The sequence below is a fragment of the Accipiter gentilis genome, chromosome 9 (genome assembly GCF_929443795.1).
Source record: "Accipiter gentilis chromosome 9, bAccGen1.1, whole genome shotgun sequence".
In the NCBI taxonomy this organism is placed as follows: Eukaryota; Metazoa; Chordata; class Aves; order Accipitriformes; family Accipitridae; genus Astur; species Astur gentilis.
This window is the reverse complement of record NC_064888.1, coordinates 25,730,107-25,758,070: the sequence shown is the minus strand read 5'-3', so window position 1 is coordinate 25,758,070 and position 27,964 is coordinate 25,730,107. Positions and strand designations below refer to the sequence as shown.

The window sequence follows — 27,964 nt, the reverse complement described above, 5'->3', positions numbered from 1 at the left end:
TAGAGCAGAGCAGACCAGGCCCGGCGCTGAAGGAGGTGGCCAGGCCTGGGTCCCCCAGCATGGAGGTGCCAGTGCGCTGACCCACACCCTCCCCGGGGAGGCGTCAGGCAGCCCCGCTTGCCCCCGGCCCCTCGTTGCCGCCCCACACACAGCGGCCTCGCCTTTGTGCGAGCCGCACCGTGTTTACCCTCCCACTTCCTTGTTCCACTCCAGCGCGAGGGCCATAAACCACCCGGCTGGCACGGCCGAGCCCTTGGCGGCAGGGGCAGGAGGAAGAGGAGGGAGGGGGATGGCGGCCAGCCCCCTGCTCCGTGCCGGGAGGGCACCCCGGGTGCCGCCGTGGTGGTTGGGAGCCCAGCCCTTCCCCTAGGGCTGGCGCCGCTGCCCGCGGTGGCTCTCTCATGCCCACTGGCCACCCCCATGCCGGGGTCCGGGGGCGCACCGGGGGGGAACAGGACCTACTTCCCCTTCTTCTCAGACTTCAGGGGCCGCAACGTGACGGCCCTGCGCGTCGGGGAGTCGTCCGCCCTGGCCTCCATCTTCCTGCTGGCCTTGGCGGGAAACATCTGGGGCATCTGCCTGCTGGGGCGGCGGCGGCGCCGGCTGTGCGCAGCCAACTGCCTCGTCCTCAACCTCTTCTGCGCCGACCTGCTCTTCATCACCGCCATCCCCTTCATCGCCGCCGTGCGCTGGACCGAGTCCTGGGTGTTGGGCGACGTCGTCTGCCACATGCTCTTCTACGTGGTGAGCCTCAGCGGCACCGTCGTCATCCTCTCCCTCTCGGCCGTCAGCCTGGAGCGCGTCGTCAGCATCGCCCGGCTGCGCCACGCCGCCTTCCGCCGCCGCAAGGCGCTGGCTGCCGCCCTCCTCCTCATCTGGGGCTTCGCCGCCCTCGCCACCCTCCCGCTCTGCTGCTTCTTCACCGTGGTGCGGCTGCCCGCCGCCGCCGGCGCCGGCGAGGTGAGGGCGAGCGCCGGGGGAGGGCCGGCCCGCAGGGCGGCCGCTCCCGCAGGCGCAGGGGCGCTGGGCGGCCGCGGCCGGGCCGGGGCGGTGGGCGCCGGGGGAGAGCGGGCGCCGGGAGGCGGCAGGAGGCGGGCGCGGGGCCGGCCGGCGGGGAAGGCTCGTCCGCCTCCGTCCGCGAGGGGAGACTGCTGCTGGGGAGCGGACAGCGCTCCCTGCTGCGGGCAGGTGCCGAGGTTGTGGCCCGAGGAGCGGCCGGAGCTCCCCCCGGCAGGGCAGCCCGGGAGACCCGCGCTCGCTGCCGCCGTCGGCAGCGCCGCCCGTCCCCTCCCGTCCCGCTCCGCCAGCGGGCCCTCCCTTTAGGGATGAAATGGGCGTCCGCTGGGATTCTTTTGCGTTCCCCAGTGCGGGTCGGAAATCCCCTCTTCAGCACACTTCCACCTTACCGAGGGATCAGCGTCCTGGGACAGCTGCCCAGCGCACGCGGCAGCCTCTGCACGGAATGGCCGTGCACGGATTCTTCTGCCTAGTATTTTGAAATGAGTACAAAAGTACACCCAACATGGCACTCAAATGCATGATTAAGTTTAAGGTCTGTAAGTTTCAATTTTAAAGTTGTCGTTTAGCATTTGATGTGAAATTTATGGCAATATTTAGGTTGTGGGCAACACATCGATTTGTAATTGTATGGGCTTTTAAAACCATGCCGTAATACATTAATTGAACATCTGCTCTGTTTGGGTAGAAAGTTTTCACTGGCTCGGTTTAGTCTGCAGCCATATTCTCCGTAGGCATAGAGGGACATAAGGACAACTTTGTAGTAAAAATAACAGTACAATGTTAATTTTTTTCTTTATTTGTAAACAGGAGATTCAGATTTGCACCTTGGTTTGGCCCAGCATTGCAGGAGAAATAGTTTGGGATGTGACCTTTGCCACTGTTTTCTTTCTAATACCAGGATTAGTCATCGTCATCAGTTATTCCAAAATCTTACAGGTATGTTTTTCCTTTAAATTTTGTTGTAGAACAAAAAATAAAGTAAACAGTAACTCACTAGGCATCAACATATTGTCGCTGAATACAAATACATCTAAAGGGAATAGACATAATTTGCTCAGTAAATGGTAAGTATGGGATATAAAATGAGGCTCTTCAACCTGTACGTAACAGCCTATATGTTTCAACTAAGAACATGCTTGAACAGCACATTACCAGAAGTCCAACACAGTGTGTCTTCATTTACATGTAGTATTTAATACAATTCTCCATTTACATGCTGTTCATATTTAAAGACTGTCAATCTCCTAAAGGCTATAAGAGTCAAGCATTTGAAGTAACTAAAAACTAGATGTTGCTTTCCTTGAGCCTAAACTCCAGTTACAAGGGATTTGTAAGAAAGTAAAGACAGGCAGGACTAGAAAAAATCCATCCCCTTTTAGATCTACTGGTTTTCTGCATGCATTTTTAGTATACAGATCTCGTTAGATTACACTTACTCCTCCACAATTTCAAACTTTGGAAACAAAAACTGTAAATTAAACACTCTGCTCCCACTTTTTTTCTGAGTGGATGTTGTTTAACTGCTGAAATATAGGCCAGGAGACCAGCCACCACAGAGTTTTAGTCTATATTCTAGCAAGCATGATATTAGTTACCTAAATTCCTCTTAAAACATCTGATTTCTCACCCCTTTCTCTTTCAAAAACAGTGAGAAAGTGCTAGAAATCTTCAAACTAGGTAGGTACTGCAAGGCCCAGTTTTTAGCAACTGCACCCAAAAGATTCTTGATTCCTGTTTTAGGTAATTAAATTTCTCATACTATATGTAAGGAAGATGACAGGTTTTGTAAAGGAACCTCAAAATACACAGATTATTGAGCATGGAATTAACTGATGAAATGCTGAGCACCCACGTGCTGTGGGTACATGTACCAGAGCTGCACATAGATGTTTCAGTGAACCTAGGACCTAGAATCTGGGCTCTACATATACTTACCTATTGATCAGGCTTAATATCATAGTCAAAATTGTCAGCTCTTAGTTTCTGTACACTCTATAAGCTCATTATAACCTTGGGGTAAATGCATTAGGTAAAATTCTAGTGAAGTAAGGCACTTGCCATTTGCAACCTCATATTTGCTGTAGCCAAAGAACGTACAGTAACTCAGTGGGGAGTCTGAGCCCTTGGAAGGAACTGCAAAAAACTGCAGGCCAAGGAATGCCACAGTCCTTGGTCAGAGACCAGGACAGGAATGGCATTCCTCTTGTCCTTGCAGACTCCAGATTACAACAGGTGAATTTAGAAAACAAAATGGCACATAGGGAGCTAGAAGCCCAAAAAAATGTTTGGAATCCTGGATTATAAAACAGCCCCATGCTGCCATGCTCATGTTTCTTTTCCAACTTGATAACATGGATTCTAAGATGCATTACCATTTCTCCTGAACTGAAAAAGGAATGAGGCCCATGGCAGGATCCTGACTGTTATAATCGAATCTTCTCTCTCACACAGCTCTCCAGGAAGCAACCAGAACTCAGCTGGAGAATGTCTTAATCCCTGAGCCATTCCCAAGAGCAGATTCACTCTCACTTCGTGAGAGTGCTCCATGATGCCAGTGCATACAGAGTACAATGCTCAGTGTTGCTGGAAGCAGTTCAAAGGATTCATGTATTCAAATAACATAGCATCTATGATGATGATGATGATGATGATGATGATGATTCACTACAGATATAGAACCTCAAATTTTTTAAAAAACTATACTCTACAAATGTACACTTCACAATTTAATCTGAAACTCAGTATTATTTTTATGTAACACTTCCCAGAAGCCTGGCAAAAATGACAGATTAGAAGCCATGATTTGTAATTAAGTTACTTGGTTTTGCACTGTTCCCCCTCTCAGGCAAGACTTAGGTAAGACGCTGGAACTAGTAAAGACGTTCATGTTCTGAAAGTTACCTACTCATGTATGCACAACTTCTAAGTTCCTGGTTCTCAGCGTGTGGTCCAGATGCCCACGATAGGTATCTAGATTCCTTGTACTAGGCAGACCAAAATGGGATCCAAAATGTATCACTGCCACCCCATTTCAGTTGAGCACTTCCTTAAGATGCAGTTGCGTCTTATTTACCACAGTTCTGGTTATTCTTGCATTCTTAGTTCTAAGCTGTGCAGCTCCAGCAGGAAAAATGGAGGGTACTTCTATGGGACAGGTATGATGAGGACATTCTGTAGCTGTTTTAAACAGCGGAGGCTGAGGAGGGTACAGAACTTGGTTTTCCTACTTTTACATTAGTATTGGATATTAGTCCTTTTTCATTTTCTGAAACCTTCATTCTTACTAAGGCAGGTTAGGTGTTCTCTAAGGACAACTCTTGGATTGGATTGTTTGGAGAGTTAGCCTAGTTTCTGGATTCCAGTTGGGTACAGCAGAAGATCATCAGGCTGAAATAGTTTTACATGCCCAAAACATCAGAATTCTCTGTCCTTTTTAAATCAGGGAAGCAGCTACTGAGACTGTCCCCTTCTCAGGCTCAGCAGCTGCTGAGAAGCCCATGTTTGGATCATGAGTTTTGATTTATACACCTACATTCTGTTGAAATCTTTTGTAGATGTCTAAGTTCTTAATGAATATTTATTCTAGGCCATCTATCTCTGTGACAAATCCAGAAAACTGCAGAAAGAATGACAAATTACTCAGCATATACACAACCATTTTCATCCTAAGCTGACCCAGGAAGCTATTAAGTATTACTAGTATTAGTGTTATCCTTCCTTTGGTTATTGCTGAAGGGAAATGTCACACATAAAAGTGGCAGGAAGAGTCTTACACCTTTTGTCTTTCCTACTTAGACAGCAAATTGATCCAAACTTTTGAAAATACCTGTTCTTTACCCATGCAGGAGGTAAAATGGCATCTCAATTATTTAGCATAAATGTTTGTTTTCTAAATCTTTCAATTTTATTTTATTTGCATCAGATATGTGAAAGTAACAGACTTATTTGTGCTATGCCAACTTCAATGAAGACAGGGATGTAGAGCATGAGATTTAGAGTTTTCTGCAAGCCATTGGGATTCAATATTCTACCTAATGACAGATGATTCACACCCATGAATACTAGATTCCCAAACTACCCATAGTCTGGTTTATTACATCAGACAGTACTTTTACAAGACACAGATTTTCATAGTGACAAAAGGATCTGTAAGATTTCAGGTTAGTCCATAGAAAGCAATTCTGACTACTGACTGAAAAACTAGAAGTTTACACAAAACTTTACGTAAAATCCCATTCACTTTTAAAACATAACATGATTTAGTTACTGTAATAAATTTATGCTCCTTCTAATACCTACCTTGTAGTATCAGCATGGCTGTAAGAGAATTGGATTGTATTCCTTCTTGCACATCAACAGGATTGTTAACTATGTTCCAGTTTGCATTTGTGAAAAAAATCAATGGGTTTATTTAGATAGAACAAATGGGGTCATAATTTGAAGTTAATGGGATTTCATGAGTAATTAAGGCTCTGTTTTATGCTGAAAAGTATTTATGGCTGGTAGAGAGCCATGAGGAGAACAACCAGCTTGAATAATATTGAGGTGAGCTCACTGCTGAGAGGAAAAAAAATCGTTAGTAAAGTGAGAACGTTTGAAATGGAACCATTGACAAAAAGTAAAAATGGAATTCTTCAATGCCTTTCTTGTAGTCACTTTTCAAAACAGAAACATCATGTGCCAAGATTTACTTTTACACTTGTAAAAATGCATTAATAATTCTTCTAGTTTTCAGTGAAAGTTACTTTCTTCTCTTTTACTGCAGATTACAAAAGCATCAAGAAGGAGTTTAAATGCTGGTTTAGCCTACTCAGAAAATCATCAGATTCGTGTTTCCCAGCAAGACTACAAACTATTCCGAGCCCTCTTTGTGTTGATGATCTCTTTCTTCATCATGTGGAGCCCAATTATAATAATTATTCTTTTAATTTTAGTCCAGAACTACAAACAAGATTTAAATATTTTGCCATCAGTTTTCTTCTGGATAGTATTATTCACTTTCGCCAACTCTGCTGTCAATCCAATTTTGTATAATGTTGCCCATTTCAGACGTAAATGTCAGGATATTCTTCTCTGTTGTACAGGGAACCCTGTAAGGCATGGGGCTGGTACAGAAACCACTGCAAGAAGAAGTAACCATGAACAACCAAATTTGTCTTTCATTACCAGATAATTATTTAAAGTCTGAGCGGTGCCACACTTTGGATGTTAATGTCTACAGTATCCCAGGTTGAACAGGTCACTATGTTATAGTATTATATGCCAGAGAAGGAAAAAACCCGCTAAATCTGTATTTTTAATTCCTGCAGGTAAAATTCTCTTGACTTCACTGCTTTGCCTCAGTAAGATTTGGACAATTTAATCCAATGGATTGAATTTTCCACTTACACTGAAATAAATAGTAATATGGCAGTGAACTTGGTGAATGTAAAATAGTTGAAATAAGTACATACCAGATGAATTAATTTCTATGAGGGTACATTTTCAGTTGGCATAAATGTCATTAAATTTAATGAAGTTACAGTGAATCTATATCAAGAGGGCACCTGATCAATTTTTAGTCTTTATTTTCTACTGACTAAGAGATCAACTTTCTAGTGAAAGTGTACATCCTCAGAAAGTATCTGCTCTTTTTTTTAAATCCCATTTAAATAAGGCATTTGATTATACACTTAGATAACTGACTGCCTGAACATAGGTTTGAGGAGACTAACCAATTTTGTGCAGGGAACAAGATGATAAACATGTATTATCACCAAGTGAATGACCAGTTTGGTTCCATCTCAGATTAAAAATATGGACATGATGCCTGTTAATTTATAAATAAATAAGAAATAAATAAATGTTTACTTGTCCTGTGTAAAACAGTTCTTTTAAAAAGATGTGTATTTTTTATGTCTTAAGTAGTCATGTAATAAAGTTAAATCAATGATACATAGGATCACTGAAGTTCCTTCCTCCTTTCTAAAATGCTATTGGGAACAATTTCCAGTATTTCCTAGAAAAAAGATGATGTTGTGTTTGAAAGGAAATTAAAATACATATATGCTTTTTTTTTTAATTAAAACTCTTTTAGTCAGAAATTGAAACACTAAAAAAAAGAAAGATTAAATTCTAAGTTATTGCCATCTGTCACCAACTCAAAACAGTGCAATTAAGATAATGGTTTACTAATAAAACCAATGTCTACATATGTACAGATTTGCATACAAACAATTTGCATCCCCTGTAATCCAAGTTTATTGAATTGTTTCATTGGTTTATTAACAAGGTGAGCTACACAGCTCAGATAAATATATTCAAAATCTAAATGAAGCCATTTAAAAGGTTTTCAAGAGAACACCCAATCAATGTGTTAACTTTACATCCATGGTGCTGTTACATGGTTTCTTTCCATAGTTTTGGATCTCCTTAAGAGCAAAATCCTGAAACACACACACACACAAAAATTATTTTTCAACCACACTAGACAAAATTAAAATATACAAACTTTCACCAAATTTTAAATGCATACATCTCTAATTTCTTTAAAATGCTCTTGAGCCCAGCAGTCTGTTACTTGTAATGACCATACCAATACCTTGCTCTGCAGTTTATAATTCCAAAGAATTTTCAACTTGGAATAAAACAGGAATTCATCTACCTGTCCTGAGCATTTTAATACTTTAGCAAACAAGGTACTGGATAGATCAATGATAAAAGAGTTATTTATTTAACAAGCTTCAAATTACTTGCCTTTTAAAGATTATTAATTTAAGAGTGTCTTTCAACAAAATAAGAATCTCCTGACCTCCAAAACTTCTAATGGCAATAGTAAATTAGCTGAAGGAACATACCACTCTTTAATTCACAATTTTTGCCTCTAGCAAATACTAGCAGCAGATTCAGCTCTCAGCTCTACTAACATGACATCATATTGTATTTACAAGTAGTCCCACTGTGATATCCACACTCACATTGCATAACTTAAAGCAAAAGACTAAGTGTATCATAGCTTCATCCATATTTGGAAAGGAGCTACCCTCAGAAATGCAATGTAAGTTACAACCAAAAACCTCGTAATTTCCTAGGCTTCTCTTTTGCCTTAAAGAACCAGATATTTTAGATATTTTTTTTTCCATCAAGGTAAGTTTTGTACATCTATTAGTGTTTAGAGGGAACTTAACTTGAGTACAGTATTAATTTTAAAAGTTAATGAAAAATCTTTGGGAAAAAAAATTAGCTTCAAGGCATAGGCAGAGTATGCACAATTAGAAACAGATACAAGCCTGTTCTTGCAGCATCTATTGACGTCAGTCAGAATTTTACCACAATAACAATGGAATGCAGGTCAGTACAGATAACCGAAGTTGGCTTTTTTTGCTACTAATTCTGTAGCTCTTAATAGCAGAATTAAAACTAAAGTAGCAAGGCTTCCAATCCCCACATAAGGAATTAAGTGAATTTTGTAAGAGTTTCTGATATAAAGCTTTCAATAGATGGGTTTTTTTCAGTTTAGCTCACAATCATTCTCTCATTCCCAAATGTACTTGCTTTGCAGGAACTTTGGCTTAGTGATATTGGAGAATTCAGAATCAACTAACACTATGGTAATTACAGGTCCTGGTCACAGTAAGTGGAAAATGCAAATTGCTGGCTTTAAGTTTCATTTATGCTTTGGTGCTGGGCTCATAAAGATAAACTCTGGCATAATCCTCAATAAAAAACTGACAGTCTTAAGGACTCGGGCTACTATTTTTCATTTACAAACAGTATGGAACTCACACAGTCTTATCAGACACTGCACTCAGTGCCTAACATCTGAATATAAATTAGGATAGCAGACAAAGAATACAGCACTTGGTGCAACTTGGTAGATTTAATATGTCTGTAACAGACTAGAGGCAGCATGATCAACTTTTAAATTAAGGTTAGGAAGTCAAAGAATATTTAACTTTCAAAAGACATTCTGAGCTATTATTTTAAAATTACATTATTGGTTCTATACTCTGTGGAAAAACACAAGCATTCTATTATATAGAAGTTCTGAGATATTTGAAAAAGTTATATAACAAACTACGAATAAATTAATATATTCAATTTTTCTTTTTGGTTTATACTTTCTTGCAAAGATTGACAATACATTTATTGCCTTGCAAGCCTCATATAGTGTAGAAATAATAGAAACACAGATTCCACCATGCTGAATCAGACCAGTACTTGGACTAGCCCAATATCCTGATTTTACAGTGGGATAGTACTTTCTCTGGGTTTGACAGAAATGCAAGGAACCACCATAGCACACACCTCTCAAAGTCACAGCACAACAGCCGTATATCTACACTTTATCTTAGATTTAATACAAAAACATCCCTAATAATCTCTTTTTTTCCTTATCTTCAGAAATTTTTATTCTTGCTGTATTTCATTTGAAGAGCAGTGAATGCAGCATTCAAAACAAAGTATCATCAATTTATATAATGACAGCTTCTTTTCTATCCTACCCTTTATGCAATCATACACATCATTCACAAAAGCCAATTTCGTTTGCATTTATGATGTTTTTTAGTCTTGACTGCCTTAAATCTCAACTGTCTTTTATGTTGTCTCCAAATTCTCCTTCAAGACAAAATTTCTATTTTCATTGTTGTCAGGCACTTTTTCCAGGTCACTAATCAGTATTCTAAACACCACCTACCTTAGCAGATCTTTCAGGCACCCTGTTATCAGCATACCTACTTTACAACATGGCAATATATTACTCTCTGTTTATAGATCAGATGAATAAGTAATAGAGCCACAAGAGCTGACTGTGCTCATCTGTTCTGACTTTCTTTATAATACACAAAAGTTCCTTCAGTCAATCCCAGTTTATTCTAACATGTCATTTAGAAAAGCCTTTAATCTTGATTTACAGATTTCAGTGATGAAGAACATAGAACAGCTCTTGGTAAACTGTTCCAAAGGTTAATGACCTTTGGAGTTAAACAAATGGCTATTTATTTCTGCTCTGAATGTGTCCAGTTTAAAGTTCCATCCATTTTAATTTATTATTCTTATGTTTGCAAGTCCCTTATTATCCAATTCCAATTGCTTGTGTGGGCAAGCACAGACTTTGCTCAGGTCAGCCTTTAACCTCTTTCTGATGAGAAAAGACCAAGGTCTTTGAAGCACTCACCAGAGGACACATTTTACAAACTTTCAATTTTTTTCTCTGCTCTTCTTTGAAACTTCTAATTCATCTTTGGTACCCCTTCCAGTTATGATTATCATCAAATGTGACATAGCAAGCAGACCTATGCCAAGCACAACAGTCTCATATGAGTCTGTAAATTAATCTTTTGCATCCTTGGTTTATGCATCCAAGAATCACATTAACTCTTTTGGTCACAGCATTACATTCACCAGTCATGTCTTCTGTAGATACCATGTTTTCCAGAATGCAAGGTTGGGGATAGGGACAGGTACATCACTATTTTATTTGTCCTAAATATTCTAATCTGTTTTCTTCATTCTTTACTATTCCCAACTCTGGGTGTAATCTTTATTAGTAAGTATATTACATTTTCTTCTAGATCATTGATTAAAGTAGCATAAATTACCATTTGGTTTTTTCTAATATATTTGAGCACAAGTGAGCTAATTTTTATCCTTCCCTGTGTTGCAAGCTCAGCCTGACTATATGACTCAATATAGGGTCATACTTCCAGTGTGAGGGGTATGTCCCACAACCCTTTGTGAAACAGTTGGCATGAGGACCTGTGAGAAAGGGTCTGCTACAAGGTATCCTTCTAAGACTTCTGATATTCCTTAAAAGCCTTTTATGAAGAATTATTCAAAGACGTTTTTGAAAATACATTATATTCCCTTCAACAACTATTTTGTTGAGAAAGGCAAAGAGTTCTGGTTAAAGAGACACAATTTCTTTTTACAGCAACTATGAAGTTTCTTCTTACTATGTTTAGTCATACTACATTGATTTAATTGTTTTACAACTTCCTCTAATTATTGTTTCAGCTGATGTGATATGCTGCATAAAAAGCTATACACCTTAGGTCTCCTCCAGATAAGGGAAATAAAAGTTGGAAATAACTTACTACAAGCTCCAGTTTTCAAAAGACAGTATTACAGCCACTAAGTAAAAGACTTCCTGCATTTGCTATTTAATGAGCAAAAGACTCCTAGTGCTTTAGTCATTAAATCCTAGAATAAAATTCTTCAGAAAAAAATGTTCTTACCATTATGAACAATAACTCTGTATTTTCTGTCCAAGCAGAGGTCTATCTGCCTTTGTCTAACAATTTTCTGTGCCTCTGGAGGCAATCCCTTGGGGTCCCGGGAGAACACAAAGGAATAGCTATCAGCACAAGTGCCGTCTTCATTTAGTTGGCGGCAGGAGTAATGAAGAGCATACGTATCATAATCTGTGTCCACTACCCAGTGATCATCATCTGGAAGAAAGCATAGCAAAGAAGCAAAGCTGTTAGAGGCACAAGTAAAATCTAGTAAATCTAAAGAGATTGCTGCCATAACTCTGTGAAGAAAATAATACAATGAAGATTGGTATAAATGATAACAGATTAGCTCTTAGTTTATTCCTGTGTGTAGTATATAATTCCATGTTTTGGGGGGAGTTTGTTTGTGGGTTTTTTTTTAAAAATAAGCATATTTATCCAGGACAGTGATGGAGAGAAGAGGAAATGGTTGGCACTACTGCTTCTCCTCTAACACGGGCACAGAACAAGAGCAACATAAAGAAGTGCTAATAAATGCCTTGTAAATCCATGCCTGAACATCATTATAAAATGTGGCAACAAACACAAAAAAGAACCATGTATTACAGTAGCTACCATGAAGTACAAAGGAACTTTTCTTATTTTCACCAAAAAAAGGGGAACAGTCAGACAGAAAATAGTTACAAAAACAGAGAAGCCAAATGTGCTCTTGGTCGTTCTAGTCATGCTCCAGATTACTCAAGACCATAACTATTTTCCTACCAGGGATGTTACTTAAACTGTATTTTTAAGGAAAAAGATTATCATGAAGTTTCCACATGTGTTAGAAGTGTATTTGCTACAAACTCTAGCATAAACCCTCTTCTCAAAATGCAGTTAAAATTTCAGAGAATTCTTAACTATCTAGCTAGGTAATCTGATAAATACCTGGTCACACTGACACCCTGTGCTAACAGAAGTGAACCTAGGTGTTTGCAGGAAAAAGCGTCATCTCTGCAGCTTCCTCTTCTAGAGCAAAAGATCCTTCCTTGCACTATGTGTGCGCTGGTGAAGGCAACACTGTATGTTCTCTTCCCCATCTCTCCTGTGGGTGGGGACTAGTTTTTAGAAAGGTAGAATCTGGGGTCAGCCAGCAATCTGAAGTATCCCTGAAAACATGATTCAACAGCATGCTGTGAGGAGATTTGGCAACAATTAAAGAGCAATTGGCATCCAAAGCATTCTTTGTAACTGTATCTTTGGAGAGAGTGGAGCTCCAATCACTTCCAAATTCCACCTGCTTCTCTTGGAAACAATCCATGGAAATGTCTTGAGCTACAAGTGTCTGAATCTCTACTTGGCTCAATAAACTAATTTTGTGTAGGGTGTGACAGATGACAGAAAAATATGTATATATATATATATACTGGATCATATTTGTTTCTTAAAACAGATAAATCTCTACATTTTCAGACATAAGACCAAGCAAACTAACAGTTGCAAAATCCTCTTTCCTGCTCGGCCAAGTCTGATGTTAGGCTTTTCAGAGAGAACGGGAGCATCTGGTAACTGAGTTCTGAACTAAAACAAGACTTAAAATACTTCATCTGCCTTTCATTTCTTTCCAAACAGTGACCTTCAATTATACCGTTGGGTAACAAACAAAAGAAATACAAAGATATACAAAGGCCTGGTCTTCACTTGTTTCAAGAAAGCCAACCAGTTGTCCCATATAAAAAATTGTGATCACCTTGTTCACATTAAGGCTTTGCTGTATGATAGTTATTACGTATTTTAAGTGTGTTTCAGAAATCCAACACTACTTTTTCCTTCCCCAGCATGGTCACACAACTTAACTAGGCTCCCAAGTACTTCCGCATCTTCTGTAGGTAAGTACTCACTTCCTTTCTGCAGAAAAGAGGCAACACCCCAGTACTTCATCTTGAACTTGGCAGGATCCTCTGTGTCAGTGAAAGAGCCAATCATGTCAGCACAGACATCCCAGTTACTGTAGCCAGAGGGAAAAAAACCATCACATTCAAACCTAACAGCACAGATTCCGTGTGACTGACTAGTGCACAGATAGCAGGTAGGATTAGAGCACCAGTAAGTGCAGCAGAAACTTAGTGAAATGGAACAAGAGGAAGACTGCAAACAGCTTACTTGAAGAGTCTGACTCTGCCCTTTGCAGTGGCACTCATTTGTCCATTCTCATCTACGGTGAACTGGGCTACCACGTTGTCCTGCAGAAACAGCCCCTCAGGATCTTTTTTTGCCATGGCATACCAGGTGCCACTGTACTGCAAGGAAATAACAAAGGCTGCAGTTAGACCTAGAAGTATGGAAAACATTACAAAGAGACATTACAAATTAGGGGAGGTGACAGAGGGGAGGACATGCAGATCTTTGACACCATGCCTCAAAGTTGTACCTAAGAAACAAATCTAGCTGTTCCAACAGCATAAACCCACCAATATGTCATAGTGCAGCAAGGGTTTGTGAAAGAATTGACATTTTTTGGTATCTTATTTGTATCTGCAGTTGTCCAGTATTTAGAATACAAAATTTGGTGGGAAGAGGATAACAACTGGCAGATCTTGACAGACCTATGTATAAATGTTCTTTCCTTGCAATGATATGTGAAAACACCAGAGTATTAACTTTCACAGAAACAACCAAATCACTACACTCCTTTTGTTTAGACCATACAGTTTGAGACCAGTCTGCTAAACCTCAGTTTCTGCAGTATTCCTTCGTCAGATGCATCAGGAACCAGCATCTGTGGAGGTGTGGGCAACATCACACACTTCTGCTGTTTCTCAGTATTGCAGTCTGTGACTTCGAGTGAAAATGTGAACACACTGGCGTTACTGAATGCCAGATTTTGTAGCCTGGGAAGAGGAGCTAGGCAAGACACCACAGATCCAGGAGAGAAAGAAGATTTACCCTGGTCTTGTCGAAGTTCTCCATGACTTTGAAGCTGCTTACTCGGCAGTCCCGCTCCGCTGTGCTGCTGCCCAGCAAGGCCAGCGCCAGCAGCAGCCAGGGCAGAGCTCTCTCCGTGTGGGCCATCCCGTCCCTGCAGCAACAACAAACAGAGAATAGCATCAGAAACAGGATCTGTCACACAAGCCAGGAAGGGAGGAAGGCTGCCCTGACAGGTCCCCAGGGCATCCTGCAGCTTTCCCTGATGCATGCACAGGCAAGGCACCCGGTCATGCCCAGCCCACCACAGGACGGTCCCTTACAGGCAGTGCTGGTCCCTGTGGCCTCTTGAGAGCCCAAATGTTGATGGCAGTGGCAGGGTGCCCAGACAGGGAATGCTTTATGTAGTCCTGGGGCTTTCGCAACCCCCTGAGGTACAAAGCCAGCATTGGAGGGGGAGCAGGGAGGCGGGTTGATGCAAGCTGCAGGCTGGGGCCCCTTCATAACAGCCTCTTGCATAACACCCATGGGCTCACGTGGTCTTTGACCCTGACCTGCAGCCAAGCAGGCGCTAGGATGAATTGCCTCTTTTTGGTTTTCCTAACCCAAAGGCAGAGCTTACACCTGGGGGAAGGGGTGTGCACATGTGTGCGGAGAACAAAGGAAAAGAGAGGTACCCCATCTTTGCACGGGGGAGAATGAGCTGCCTTCACCTCCTCTGTGATTTTACACACTGCAGTCCAAAGTCCTTATTACCCAGTGTGCTCAACCCAGTTACAAGATGCAGACTTGTTTCCTCCACCTCCCCCCCAAATCCCTTTCCTCTCTTCCCCTGATAAACAGTGGCAAACATCATACTTGCAAGTTTCTGCTCAAGTTTCTGAAAGCCTGGTACTGCCAGAACCTCTTCAGGTCCTCATGACTGGTTCCCTCTTGCTTCCCAAAGGCTGGCTCGGGTGCTAAACCATCTCATGAGTGGCTCCCAGAGAGAGGAACTGGGGCCCTGCAAATCTTCAGGAAGGCAAAAGAGCACTTTTGTGTGGTACTGCAAACGTAGCAGGATCTATGTGTGGCCTCCAAATACCTGAGTGCATGTACATACCACATCTGGCTCTTTTGACATCAATTTTAACTCAGACCTTCCAGAATTTCCCTTCTGTTTTTGGCAAACCATTTTCAGTTATATAAAGCATTATTGTTTTCTGTCCAGGCAAGTTTTGCTGCCTCTCAGTCAATATTTGTTCTATAGTTTCAACATCTTTAGGAAGCATTAGAGAAAACCTGTTAATTATTTTCTAGACATGTAACCAGAGCAGGATAGGAATGATTGTTACCAAGAGAACTAACTCACCTACTTTTTTCACCTCACAATTTTGAAAGAATAAAGGCAGAAGCCTGTTTGTTGAAAGGTCTGTGTTTGTTACTTTAAGAATTAAGCAAAAATGTAATTTAAATATGGAGATACCAAGGTAGTATAAAAAAATGCTTCAGTAGTAGCTGATGCACAGAATTAAAACAATTTATTCAGCATGGCCTTTCCCAGAAATTTACTTTAGTGTTCTATTCCTTTCATATATTCATAAAAATATTAAACTTTTTACTGTTGCTGCCATTTAAAATCTTTTTATTCTGTAATGCAAACAGTGGCATAGTCTGTTTGATTTATCTTCCTTTTCTGCTTTGTGTTGGATTCTTTTTTGCATAGAGATTATATTTTTGTTCACTTTCTCAAACATCAAATGCTCAGCGCTGTTCCAAGTCTCTGCTGAAGCCTTTGATTCCCTGGGTTACTTCAGACACTAAAAATTCCATTATGTTTAATATTAAGCTTCTATTTGGAGTAAAGAACATATTTAACACAGGTAACCAGAAAGTTTGATGCATATTAATTGTCCTGGAACTTTCAACAGTAGTCTTTCAATAAGCCAACGTTTCCATTTTTAAACTGAGATTTTCAAGTTTGCTAATTCCCACAGAGACTGAAGAGAAACAGCAATCTATATCCCTCTGGTGGTTTTTAGAACCTTGTGCCAACCTCTGTCAATGGTGATACCAGGTATATATATGCATTTTTGCAAAACTTTTACAAAAAACTCACTAGTCTTAATATATGAATTCATCATATTTACAAGATCAAAATCAACATGGATTTTCTTTGTTCAGTGTCTCACATGACTGATAGTAAGAAGAGGGATTATAACTTAATTTATAAGCTTTAAATCTATTACTTTCTTTAATACCAAAGAAAAAAATATTTCTTTATTCTCTTCCAATTTGTGAAACACTATTATTTCTCCTAAGTTTGTCTTCTTCAAAAATCTGTATACTGTTTCATATTCCCAGAGAGGTTCTTCGAGGTTCAAAACTATTCCTAAAAAATTTTGTCGATAACATAATTATCCATAAAAATTCTATGGCAGAAGTTTTCAAAGGAGTCTACAGTCACTCATCCAAATGAATCAAAACCTGATGAGTTTTGACCACCTCTGAAAATCTAGTCAATAGTCCCATCATACTTACTGCATGTTGTCCTCAGTAGTTTACGGACAGGAGACCAATCCAGGCTTCACTGAAACAAAAATTTACTTCTGTTAATAATTTTTAATATGATCAGTTCTAAATATGTGCAAGAGCCATTACAATCTCTTAAATTAATCTGAGGTCATCAAGAAAAATAAATCAGAAACATATAATTTTGTATTAGCCACAGCACAACATTCCTTTGTGTGTCTCCACTGATTTCTGCAATGTTTGGCAACTTGTACCAGTGGAGGTGCCTGGCAGAGACTTAGTAATTCTGACTTGTAAATCATTCCGCTCCTCAAGTCTGGGATCTCTACAAACTCTATGCAATGCCTGAGAAAACTCTTATTTTTGAACTGTTATCATTGTGGATTTGTGGGAGCACATCTACAGTGAAGTCACACCAGTATTTCCCAGTCAGATTTCAACAACTGCAGAAGAGGACCTGGGCAAGTCAGTACAATTTGAAGGTGACATAAAGCTTGGCTATATGCCTCTTCTGGTTTAGCTATACATCCAACTCTGCCTACCTTAGACACAGTTTACATTAATGAAGTCCTTTCACAGTTACAGCTAAAGCACTTCTTTGGTTCAATGAGACAAGTTTTTTAGGCAAAAAGGCTCCTCTGTTGTCAGTTACATCTAGATTGGGAGTGTATTGGAGGAGAGATGGAAGGTTGCTGGCAGACTAGCATTGTTATGGCAATTCAAGGGTGAATTTTTTCTCAGTCCTAACAGATGTAGCTATGCCAGCACAACTATGTAAACTCATAAACAGTATAAACTTTGCCTCAGTTAATCATAATTTGGATTGACTTGGGCTATGGGTTTGGTTGAGAAATGATGCCAGCAAGTGATCCTCATTCAGATCCTTGGAACTTGGATATACCCCTTGCAGATTTGTACTTCTCAAGAAAAGAGAAAGGAACAGAATTTGGGCCAGGATTTCAATTGATTCTGAGAGCACTGTGCATAGATCAAGTCAATGGCATCAAATGATTGCTGGGTCCTGGGAAGGCTCAGACAATTAAACTTAAAAGAATTACTAAAATATTGATAACACATAAACATGCAAATAACCTGTAATGTAAAGCATACAGTTACAAAACTTGTGCTAAGTTCAACACCAAGCTTGATAAATTTCATATATGACTTTCCATTCCAATGTTTGAAGCTGGAAGCATATTTTGAGTATTATAGAAAGTTTTTTAAAAGTCAGTATGTATCTTTTGGAAGCATGTTTAATTTAAGTGGGAAAAAAGTCTTCTACATTTGAATTTTGCCAAGAGGCCAAAAAAGGGGCTAACTTCTGGCAGTGATTCTGTGATTGAAATATTGTTTACATTAATAGCCTGTAAAATTTTGCAATATTTTCCATTAGGAATAGCAACAGAAAATACACAGAAAAGGTCAATTTTCAAAGGAAATGGCAGAAAAAAGCTTTCATTGTAGGAGCTATTTTAGTTTCATTTATGTCTTTATAATAAAAAGGAAGAAACAACAGTCAAATTACTATTTACAATTTTTTTAACACTGCAACATTGAAGGTTTAAGTATTAAAAGAACCAGAATTTTATTTGTGGTCACAAGAATAAGCCTAGCTCTTAGCAGAAAGCTGGCTCAAAGAACTGGTAATAGGAAATGGAGCATCCATTTCCAGCCAGACTGCACATAGATTGAAAGGCTTTTTGCTGTCTTATGGTTATTTATTTATAGAGTGCCATTCACAAACATGGGTATCCATCAAACTCTTAGAGGCAGATTTTGCAGGGGAATGAATGACTGCTGTGTGCGCAGAGCAGTAGATCCAAGCATAGCCACTGCCCTGTGAAACCAGACTCCTGTTAACAAGCGACAAGAAGTGGCATGAGCGGAGCCAAGGAGCTCCATGTACTTTGTAAGGGACAACTGTGTACACTGTCACCACCACAACTGTTCCCCTTGGTGGCAGTCTGAGTACAGAGGTCAAGGACAGAATGGAGTTGAAAAGATTGGCCTTTGCACCATGCCAGCCTGTGCGCTACCTGTTTTTGTAATTTATTGACGTGACATTCTGCTTAAGGAGTAAAATTATATTGAACTCTTTTATAAACAATATTTAAACAAATCTAGTTTAAAATGGTACCCTTATTCTCTTTAGCAAACCTTTCTGAGGACTGATTTTGAATATAACTGAAATGGAAACAACTTGAAACAAAGAAGTAAAATTTGCCAACAGGCTAGACAGCCCAGTGAGGAAGGCTTTAAACTATGAATGATGAAAGACATGCACATACTGGAGTGAGTCCAGCAAAAAGCCATGCAGTAAGAGAATCTGACAAAAGGAGAGGCTGAGAGAGCTGGGCCTGTTCAGCCTGAAAAGGAGGCTCAGGGGGATCTTATCAAGTATATAAATATCTGGCAGGAGGGTATGAAGAAGACTGTCAGACCTCTCTCAGTGGTGCTGAGTAATATTCTCAGTAATTAAAAATGGTCAGGTAACCTAAGATCACATTGGAGTAAATGTGAGAGTGCATGAGATTAAAAGGCTGCTATCCTTTGCTCAGTCTGTATGCTAAAATTCATACCAAACTACCAAGAAACCCATGCTCATGGTCAAAGCTACAGAGCATCTGGCAACCCAGGTTAACCCCTTTATGCTAGACTGGCCATTTACTTCAGGAAATCTCCCCTAGAATCTAAAATCTCTGTTGACTACTTATTTCATTAACCCCCAGAGCTAATCATTGGCAGTTTTAAGGGACCATTAAAATTTGCAGCCATATGGAAAAAGTAGCTAATTTACTATCATCTTCAGTGTTTACATTTTTAAGATTACTTTTGTAAGACAAGGGACAGAAAATTATTTTGAAAGAAACATAAAAGTTGAAGTTGTTTATAAAGGTCCCCAAAACATACCAGATCAGTGACACTAAAACATTTCAGTGCCAAAACCTGGCTGTGTTAGGGGCACACAGTACCTGTTGTAGATACCTACAGAATCCATCTCACAACCTAACCATTTAGGAAAAAAAAAATAATATTTCTCAATATTAATTTCTTGCATTATACATATGAATCTACAATATCTAGACAGTGGCCATAAAATTATCCACCTCAAAAGCCATGCAATTGAAATAAACACATTTAATCTGTGCTTCTTCAGAAAATCTTAACTGAATGAACCACATTAACTGCTATCTAAATGGACAGAGGTGCTCAGATACAAACACTGAGCTGAACTGGGAAACCTTATAAATACCTTTGACATTTACGTGCTGCTTGAATCTATTTAAATAACCACGTCTGTCAGTTATCCTTCTTAGGAGTTTCCATGTATCACAAGGGCTCAGCAATGGTCTACTACTAAGAAGTACTCCATAAATAGTTTGATTTCTGGTAGTAACTATGAACGTCAAAGGCAAATGACATCATATGTATTAAATCAGAAAGCACACATATTTCTGATGTTCTCTGAAATTAAAAACAATTTGAAAAATATAGCACCCTGCTCAACTGGTTTTTTAAATCAAACAACCTCAGAATGGAAAAGAATCAAAGCCAAACGCATATTATTTTTGCCTTTATAAGTGCAGTGAAAATGACTGTGCGAGGTTAGTTTCCAGTGTTAAACCTCCATATATGTAATGGATCCTACATTAAAATGTATTTTCTTAACAGGTGATCTTATTAAAAAATTGCTAGGAAAGATGATAGCAAAATCATGTTTGAAAGTGCCAGAAATGTGAAATAAATTTTTGGTATAGTTTCTTATAATAAACTTACATACAAATGTGAATTAGGATTACTAAAGATAAAATATTCAATAGTGTGGAAAATAAGGAGAGTAAAGGAGATAGAACAGAAAATAAATGTCTTATTCCAGCGCAGAAACAAGATTCATTACAACACTAGTGCTCCAAAATGTTTAAATCGTCTAATTTAAAAAATTCATTAAAATACTAATATGAGAGAAACAAAAATGCATAAATACAAATACACGGTATTTACCTAACTCTAAAATGCAGACTTCCATAAATGTAAGACACATTTATGTACCAAACTACATTTAAATTTCTATCAAATCACTTCAACTTCTTGGCTTGTCTTCATTATTCATGATTAATCAATGTGTACATAGACTTCATGATGAAACGTGACATGACAATATACAGCAGTTGTTGAAAAAAAGCCAACTTAACTGTCTTCCAAACATAAACTTCATAGAATCATAGAACCATTCAATGGTTTGGGTTGGAAGGGACCTTAAAGATCATCTAGTTCCAACCCCCCTGCCATGGGCAGGGACACCTCCCACTAGACCAGGTTGCTCAAAGCCCCATCCAGCCTGGCCTTGAACACTTCCAGGAAGGGGCCATCCACAGAGCCTCTCTGGGCAACCTGTTCCAGTGCCTCACCACCCTCACAGTGAAGAATTCCTTCCTAATATCTAACCTACATCTACCCTCTTTCAGTTTAAAGCCACTACCCCTTGTCCTATCACTACACTCCCTGATAAAGAGTCCCTCCCCATCTTTCCTGTAGGACCCTTTAAGTACTGGAAGGCAGCTACAAGGTCTCCCCGCAGCCTTCCCTTCTCCAGGCTAAACAACCTCAACTCTCTCTGCCAGTCCTCATAAGCTGGATAGGCTCATAAAGAACCTTTTACCCTCATAAAGAGCTTCTGTTGGTTTCTGATACTTCTTTCCATGTCATTTCACAAACACTTTACAAAGCAAGAATGCAATTGTAAAAGTGAATCTAAATTAAGAAGAAAAAAAAAGGAATTATTTGATGATTTAAGAATCATTATAGGACAACCCACCTACATCTGAAATATTTTTTTACAAAGAAAGATTTATCACCTTACAGTAGTGCCTAATTAAAATATGATCTTTATTTGTTACCTCAAAGTACAAATAGTGTAATTTATAATTGTAAAAACAGCTGGGCATGAGGGATATTTGGTGGAACCATAATAAGCATTTTAGGTGATCTTGCATATTGAAAAAAAGGGGCATTCATGATAATAAAATTGCTAGCTTACAAAAACGTTAACCCACCAACTCCCCTGCCGCCAAAGAAAACAGTGTAACTTGGTCAGGTTGCCTATCTTTACTTACTCTCCCTCCAGAGAGTGACAGGCTGCTCTATTTCATTGAATTAATGCAATCACAATATAAAGAACAACTAATGTTTGTAAAGCTGGTTTCTCACATGTGATAAAGTTGAATGTGTAAATCTTATATAGAAGATAATTTTCTACAGTGTTTTAGTTGGGCATGAGACAGATCCTCTGTAGACCCTTCCTACTTTGGAGAAACTACTATATAGAACATTTCAAAGGCAGTATGACTGAAAAAATAATGCAAAAAAATGATACTATTCCTTCACACAATTTCATTGGAGCTCTTCAACATCCTCTTTTTTAAAGAGCAGTATGAAAAGTTTTGAGCTAGAAATTAGAAAGATGACAGATAAAGAGAAATAATTTAACTCTCTGTGTAAATACATATAAAATTATTTTCAAGTCTCTATTGCTTTTAAATGTAGTGATCAGATCATGAAACTATTCAAAGACTAAGATATATGTGCATTTCTTCTGCTGTTTTCTTGTGAACTGTACATGCGTACAATGGTAAGGACATCTTGCTGTGCTGCAGTTGCACAGTCCTGCCACAAAGTTAGTTCATACCTGTAAAGAAGGTGCTGCAACCTCATAGGCCCACCAGTGAGGGTCCGATGCTGTCCCCCAGGTTGCTAGGGGTAAGTGACCCTGCCAGAGAAAAGGAACCAGCCCAGAATTTGTCCATACTGTGCTGATTTTCGTATGCATTTTTAAATCTTTATGGCAACTGCAGTCTGGCAAAAATTAGTGTCTTATAGAGCATTTCTTATCACAGTCAGAGGAAAAACTAATGTAGCTGCCATTACACACCAATCACTGACCTGTTCTTCGTGCATGAGAGGATCAGTGTCAGTTGCCCATGTTGATTCTTTTAGATCTGTTGATAAAAATGAATGTTGACACACTGTGGCCTCTGCCAGACAAAGTTGTACTCTGACAATTACTCTTTTCAAATTAAGAATTGTCAAAGGGTATATGGTCTATTTTTCTTATAGCAAGAATCTCTTTCTGCTTCTTATCAATGTGGGTGCCACAAATAGAAATAAGATTAATTGTGTTGCAGCCTTCCTACTGTGCTGAAATTCAGATCTGTTTCAATGAACACAGATCGTTTGCTGTCATACTTGGCACTCAACTTAAACTCAGCCTTCTCACTCACGTAGCCCTGGGGTGTTTTCTCCTAAAATTCAACACAGTTTTCAGAATTCTTTTTCTATTCATGTGAGTAATGCTGAACTTCCGATGGTGGGAAACTTCAAACATGTTAAAAAGCTACAACCAGACTCAAGATTCCCTCTGTGCCTGCTATCTGTCAGTTATTACCATTTTTCTGCTATTTAAGAGAGCAGAGATCTCTCACTGTTTCTGAAGAAGGCATAGAAGAAACTGCATTACTTGCAGGAACCTGTCTGTTTATTTATGCTTATAGAGTAAAAATTTTACTGTCTCCTGAACTCAATTTAAATTCAAGCCATTTTCTAATTTTACTTTTTCCTTCAGGCTATCTATTTTTGGGAGAAAAAATCATATCTGGCTGTGCTGATTCAAATTCTAATTCTTTTACTTCATCTTCACCTGGGTAAATCACATGAGCAAGCTCAGACTTGTACAAGGTCTTTAGGATTTCACCTATTTTATGCATGTATAGCTTCATAATTATTTACTTTTAGTAATCCAATTTCAATCATCTCATGACTATTTTGAGAAAAAGTAATTTTTGCAATTTAAAAATTTTCTCTGGAACATTCTGTTTTCCTCTGCTTAAGTACCTCTTATAAATACACGTGTGTACATCTGTGCACGTATATAATGTGGGCTAAGTATCTAAGTGGAATTCCTCATATTAAGTTTCAATGGAAACTTTTGTCTGTATAGTAAAGTACATATACTGTGAATGAAGGAGAGAACATACAGGTATAGATGTCTATACAACAGACAATTTTATAAGGTCTAAGAATTAATTGGTTAGTTGAAAATGCTAAAATGATTCCATTAGGATTTATGAGCTAAGAATGCTCAGGGGTTTAGTGTCCTGACATCTCTTTAATTAGCAGTCTCCAAGATCTCACACTAAGAAGATGCTAAGCCAGTGCCTTCTGTCATATCTCAAGAGTTTCAGAAGGCTTGGATGCCACAGAAGAAGGTGAATGTACTATGCCTGTGAGCTATACAATATGTATAAAGTACTGGTTTTTTACTAGTATCAAGTTAGGACTTCTTGCTACCACTCCTGCTTTGATGGTGATGCAGTTCTAAAAGAAATCCTAAGAACAATCCAGCAAAAATGGGTGAGGTGAATAAAGATGCCGTTGAAAAATACTTGGAGAACAACCCCCAGTTTGCCAAGGAGTATTTTGACCGAAAAATGAGGGCAGAAGTGCTGGGAAGTATCTTTAAAGTGAGCCCTGGAGATGTGAAGGAAGGAGTCAGCTTCAAAGACATGTCCCGTCTGGAGGAGTGTAACATACTTTTTGAGCTGCTAACAGAAATCCAGGATGAAGGAGGCACTATGGAAAAGATAGTGCACAAGGCCCTGCAGAGGCTGGCACAGCTGCTGGCGGCTGATCGGTGTAGTATGTTTATTTGTCGTTCCCGAAATGGTATTCCAGAGGTAGCCACCAGGCTTCTCAATGTCACTCCAACTTCCAGCTTTGAGGAAAATTTGGTGAAGCCAGACAATGAGACTGTTTTTCCTCTGGACATCGGGATAGCGGGATGGGTTGCTCATACCAAGAAGTTTTTTAATATACCTGATGTGAAAAAGGTAAGTGACTTCTATTGGGGAATGGGTTTCTGTGCATTTGCTTACTCAGTTTCCTGCACAGGGCTTGTGGCACAGAGTCATTCTTCAAAAACACCCCAGAGAAAGAAATCCAGGCCAAAAGCATGAGAAAAGCAGCAGCAGAGTTTGCTTAAAATCCAGTAGAACCACACCATGTAGCCTAGTGGGGTACTTCCAGTATCATTGCACAATAGTTGTAATGTAATTTACTATAATAAGGGAGGATAATATTCGATTAATAGAGACCAATAACTACTTGTGTTTCTGTTGAACAACGCAGGCTCCTATTCTGTTCTCCAGTATGGGCTTGCAAGTGCTGTCCCTTATCATTCCATGCTGCCATACATGCACCTCTGAATACAATTAATTTGCAGCTTTTTTAATGAGGATGCTTCTTTATAGGTAGGTGAATGAATCCAGATGAAGATGATGTGAACCTATATGTTCAGCTTCAAGTCTGTATTTGAATTTAAGATGGCTCCAAATTTTGATAATGTCTAGATCCAGGGCTTTTGTTCAGAACCATCTATAGAAGAAGATTAATGAGTCAGAGCTGCTCTAACATTTTCAAAGTTCCTGTTGAATTTCCACAGAATCACCTTCTTTAGTTATGGTGCTGATAAGGGTTATTACAAATGTTGATTAAAATTATGAGTGACCTAACAAATTAAACATGCATGAGTGGGAACTGCTTTAGAAACTGCTCTGAGATACATAGGGAAACATAAATGTTCTTTGGTTGTTGTAGATTTCTTTAGAAATAGCTAACCTTGTATTATCAAATGGTGACATCTTCATCTTTTTTTAGCCTTATGTGGAAAAGCTCAGCATAATCAAATGGAGCTAAGATAATTATACAAGATGACAGTATGGCTTCTCAGTATTATCTATACAGTCAATTTAAAATTCCAGGCCATTTTAGAGATGGAAACCACCTCAGTGTCCTAAGCTTAATGTAAATAATAAAAATCTTTATACACTGCAATTATCTATGTTTTCCAGGAGGTAAACAAAAAGTAATGTATTTTATCATGTTAAAAGTTGGGAGGCATAAAGGAATAAAGCATTACTTTTAAAGCTCAGAAACAAATGAAAATGCATATATATATGTAAAAAGAACATTCCAATATATAGTAAACTACCTCAGATGTAAGTAGGAATCATGGGAGAAAACAGAAGAAGGACTGATTTGAGAAAACAAATCAGTTGATTTTTAACTGACCACTAAGATGCTTTCTTCAATGGCTGCTGTTCTGACAAGAAGCATCTGACTCACTGCCTCTTACCACCACATGGGGAGATTGGAGGATAATCCTTCTAAATTCATAAGGCTGATTACATGAGAAAAGATCAGGAGGATCAAGAAAGATGTGCCTTCTATCAGACACTGCACTGCTCCTTAATATCATTATGTGAGAGGTGTCCAGAGCAGGGCTGCCCAAATAGTTCTGCAATGGGATTTGTTCAAAATTTTGTGACAAAGGTAATTTGAATATGTTTAAATAAGAGAACCTTTCTGTCCATCTAATCCTCCTAGGTATAGCTTTTGCACTCATAAATTAGTTAATGTCAGCTGAATATCTGTCCAGCTATTATTCAATCATTCTAAGGTAATCTTTACTTAGGCATCCATTTACTCTCTTAGGATTACTGAGGTCTATGCCATTAGGCCCACACTTAAAATTCAGTTAAACCACAGTGCCATTAATCCACATTTGGTAACTATATGTCATCAAAACATTGACATTTTATAAGTTAATTGCAATGCTCCCAGAGACTTCTCTGGGATCAACATTTGTTATTTAAAGGTCTCAAAATTGTCATTATTTCCATTCTATTTGTACAAAAAGTGAAGTGTCCAAATCCACACTCCTCACACAGGCAAAGCTCCCACTAATGTCACCAGAATCTTTATCTCTTAAGGAACCCAGAACTGCAGCTTTAGTCAGTAACACTTAAGGAATATAGTTAGTCCATGGCAGCAGAAATAGGCAGCCACTGAAGCCTTTATCATGTTTTTGAAAGGATAATTATTTTTCAGGTCACTTTGTATGCACTTCAAACTAGGTTGTCTGCTACCCAAATCCTAAGCAAAAAATGACAAGCAGAGTTAAGCCAGAGAGGAATTTTGCCCCTACTGCCTTGTCAGAATACAAAATGCACAGTCAATAATTCTCAATGGGTATAGTACCTTAAAGATGTCATGTCTAACCACTTTCTATTGTTGACACAATCCATATCCAAACAGCATAGTGTTTAAGTCTTAAGTACATGACAACATTGACCAACCCAGTGAGACATTTTCATGCTTCAGTCACCACCCTTTTAAAACAAGAGTGAATGTAATGAAAGATCACAACAGCAATAAATCACTGAAAAACCCATAATACTCCACTTTCAGTGCCTGGTAGACAGTTCTTTAGGGATTATCTCCTTCTTCAACCTGGAAAGGTACCAATAAACCTGAGGAAGCTCCTCATCCTGACTAATGCTGCAGAAAAGAAAAGCAGAGGAAAAGATACAGACCTTCCATAATTAACTTAGTAGCCAGAACAGTCTCCACACAAGATTATGGACCTGTTGACTGTGAGAGCTAATAGTGTTTAATCCAGGATTTAATAGTAGTGAGAAACAGGAGGCCAGGCAGGACCACTACCCTAATAATTTGCCTCACATTATTCCCAGGGTCTGGCAGAGTATGTGACTCAAATATTGCAAACTAAAATATAGACTGCATAAAATTTGATATGTTCATTAGTATGCTTTAAATATTAACTGATAACACAGACAACATAATAAAGAAGAGCACAATTACCTTACAGCTTCTGCTAAGGCATTATTCCAAATAAAACTAAGAACTAAGAAATAGTTAAACAAGGAGCATGTCTTCTGGGGAATCTAAGTCTCACGTTCTCAGCCTGTTAGAACCAATAATGAAGACTATATATATTTGCTTTAATCCATCATGTATTTAAATTATTGCATTATTCCTTTTAATTCAGAGATATTTGAAGACAAAGATTTAACTGAGGATTGGAAACTCAAGAAATAATATTCCTGGTTATACTAGAGTATAAAATTATATAAATGGTGAAAAAATGCTTCAAAAGAAGTGAAGCCTTTTGGATTAGATCCATAAAGGGACTGAACAGTTCTGACACTGAAATAACAAGCCCTCATTTTTAGAGGTCCTGCACTGGAATCCACAACCCACAGTGAAGTGAACTGAAGAAACAACAGACTGTGGAGAGATTCTGGTGCTTCTAACTCAGATTAAGGAGCCAGAGCAGTGATTGTTGTGGCATTTAATTTAACCACTGGAAACCTATGATAGAAAACAACTTAAATACATCTGCAAGTTGCAAACACTTGTATCATCCCTTTGTAAACTGATCCAGCTTCAGTTTGCATGAG

The 27,964-nt window shown here is 39.0% G+C and overlaps 3 protein-coding genes across 4 annotated transcripts in view; 2 read left to right on the top strand and 1 right to left on the bottom strand.

Moving 5' to 3' along the window:
- Positions 1-420: 420 nt before the first annotated feature.
- On the top strand, positions 421-6,938 carry FFAR4 (free fatty acid receptor 4). Its single transcript, XM_049810811.1, has 3 exons — positions 421-960; positions 1,828-1,956; positions 5,786-6,938. The coding sequence occupies exons 1-3, from the start codon at positions 421-423 to the stop codon at positions 6,191-6,193; spliced, it is 1,077 nt and encodes a 358-aa protein (XP_049666768.1). The 3' UTR covers positions 6,194-6,938.
- A 304-nt stretch (positions 6,939-7,242) lies between these two features.
- RBP4 (retinol binding protein 4) lies at positions 7,243-14,522 on the bottom strand. Its single transcript, XM_049810809.1, has 6 exons — positions 14,462-14,522; positions 14,160-14,292; positions 13,377-13,513; positions 13,115-13,221; positions 11,238-11,450; positions 7,243-7,445 (listed from the first exon to the last, which is right to left on the bottom strand). Exons 2-6 carry the CDS (start codon positions 14,283-14,285, stop codon positions 7,432-7,434), a joined length of 597 nt encoding a protein of 198 aa, XP_049666766.1. The 5' UTR covers positions 14,286-14,292; positions 14,462-14,522; the 3' UTR covers positions 7,243-7,431.
- Positions 14,523-23,862: 9,340 nt separating this feature from the next.
- Positions 23,863-27,964, top strand: part of PDE6C (phosphodiesterase 6C) — a 29,967-nt gene continuing 25,865 nt past the window's right edge. For both annotated transcript variants that reach the window (XM_049809590.1, XM_049809591.1), the window contains exon 1: positions 23,863-24,532. In XM_049809590.1, the coding sequence (XP_049665547.1) occupies positions 24,053-24,532 (480 nt within the window). In that variant the 5' untranslated portion in view covers positions 23,863-24,052. The remainder of the gene's footprint in view (positions 24,533-27,964) is intronic.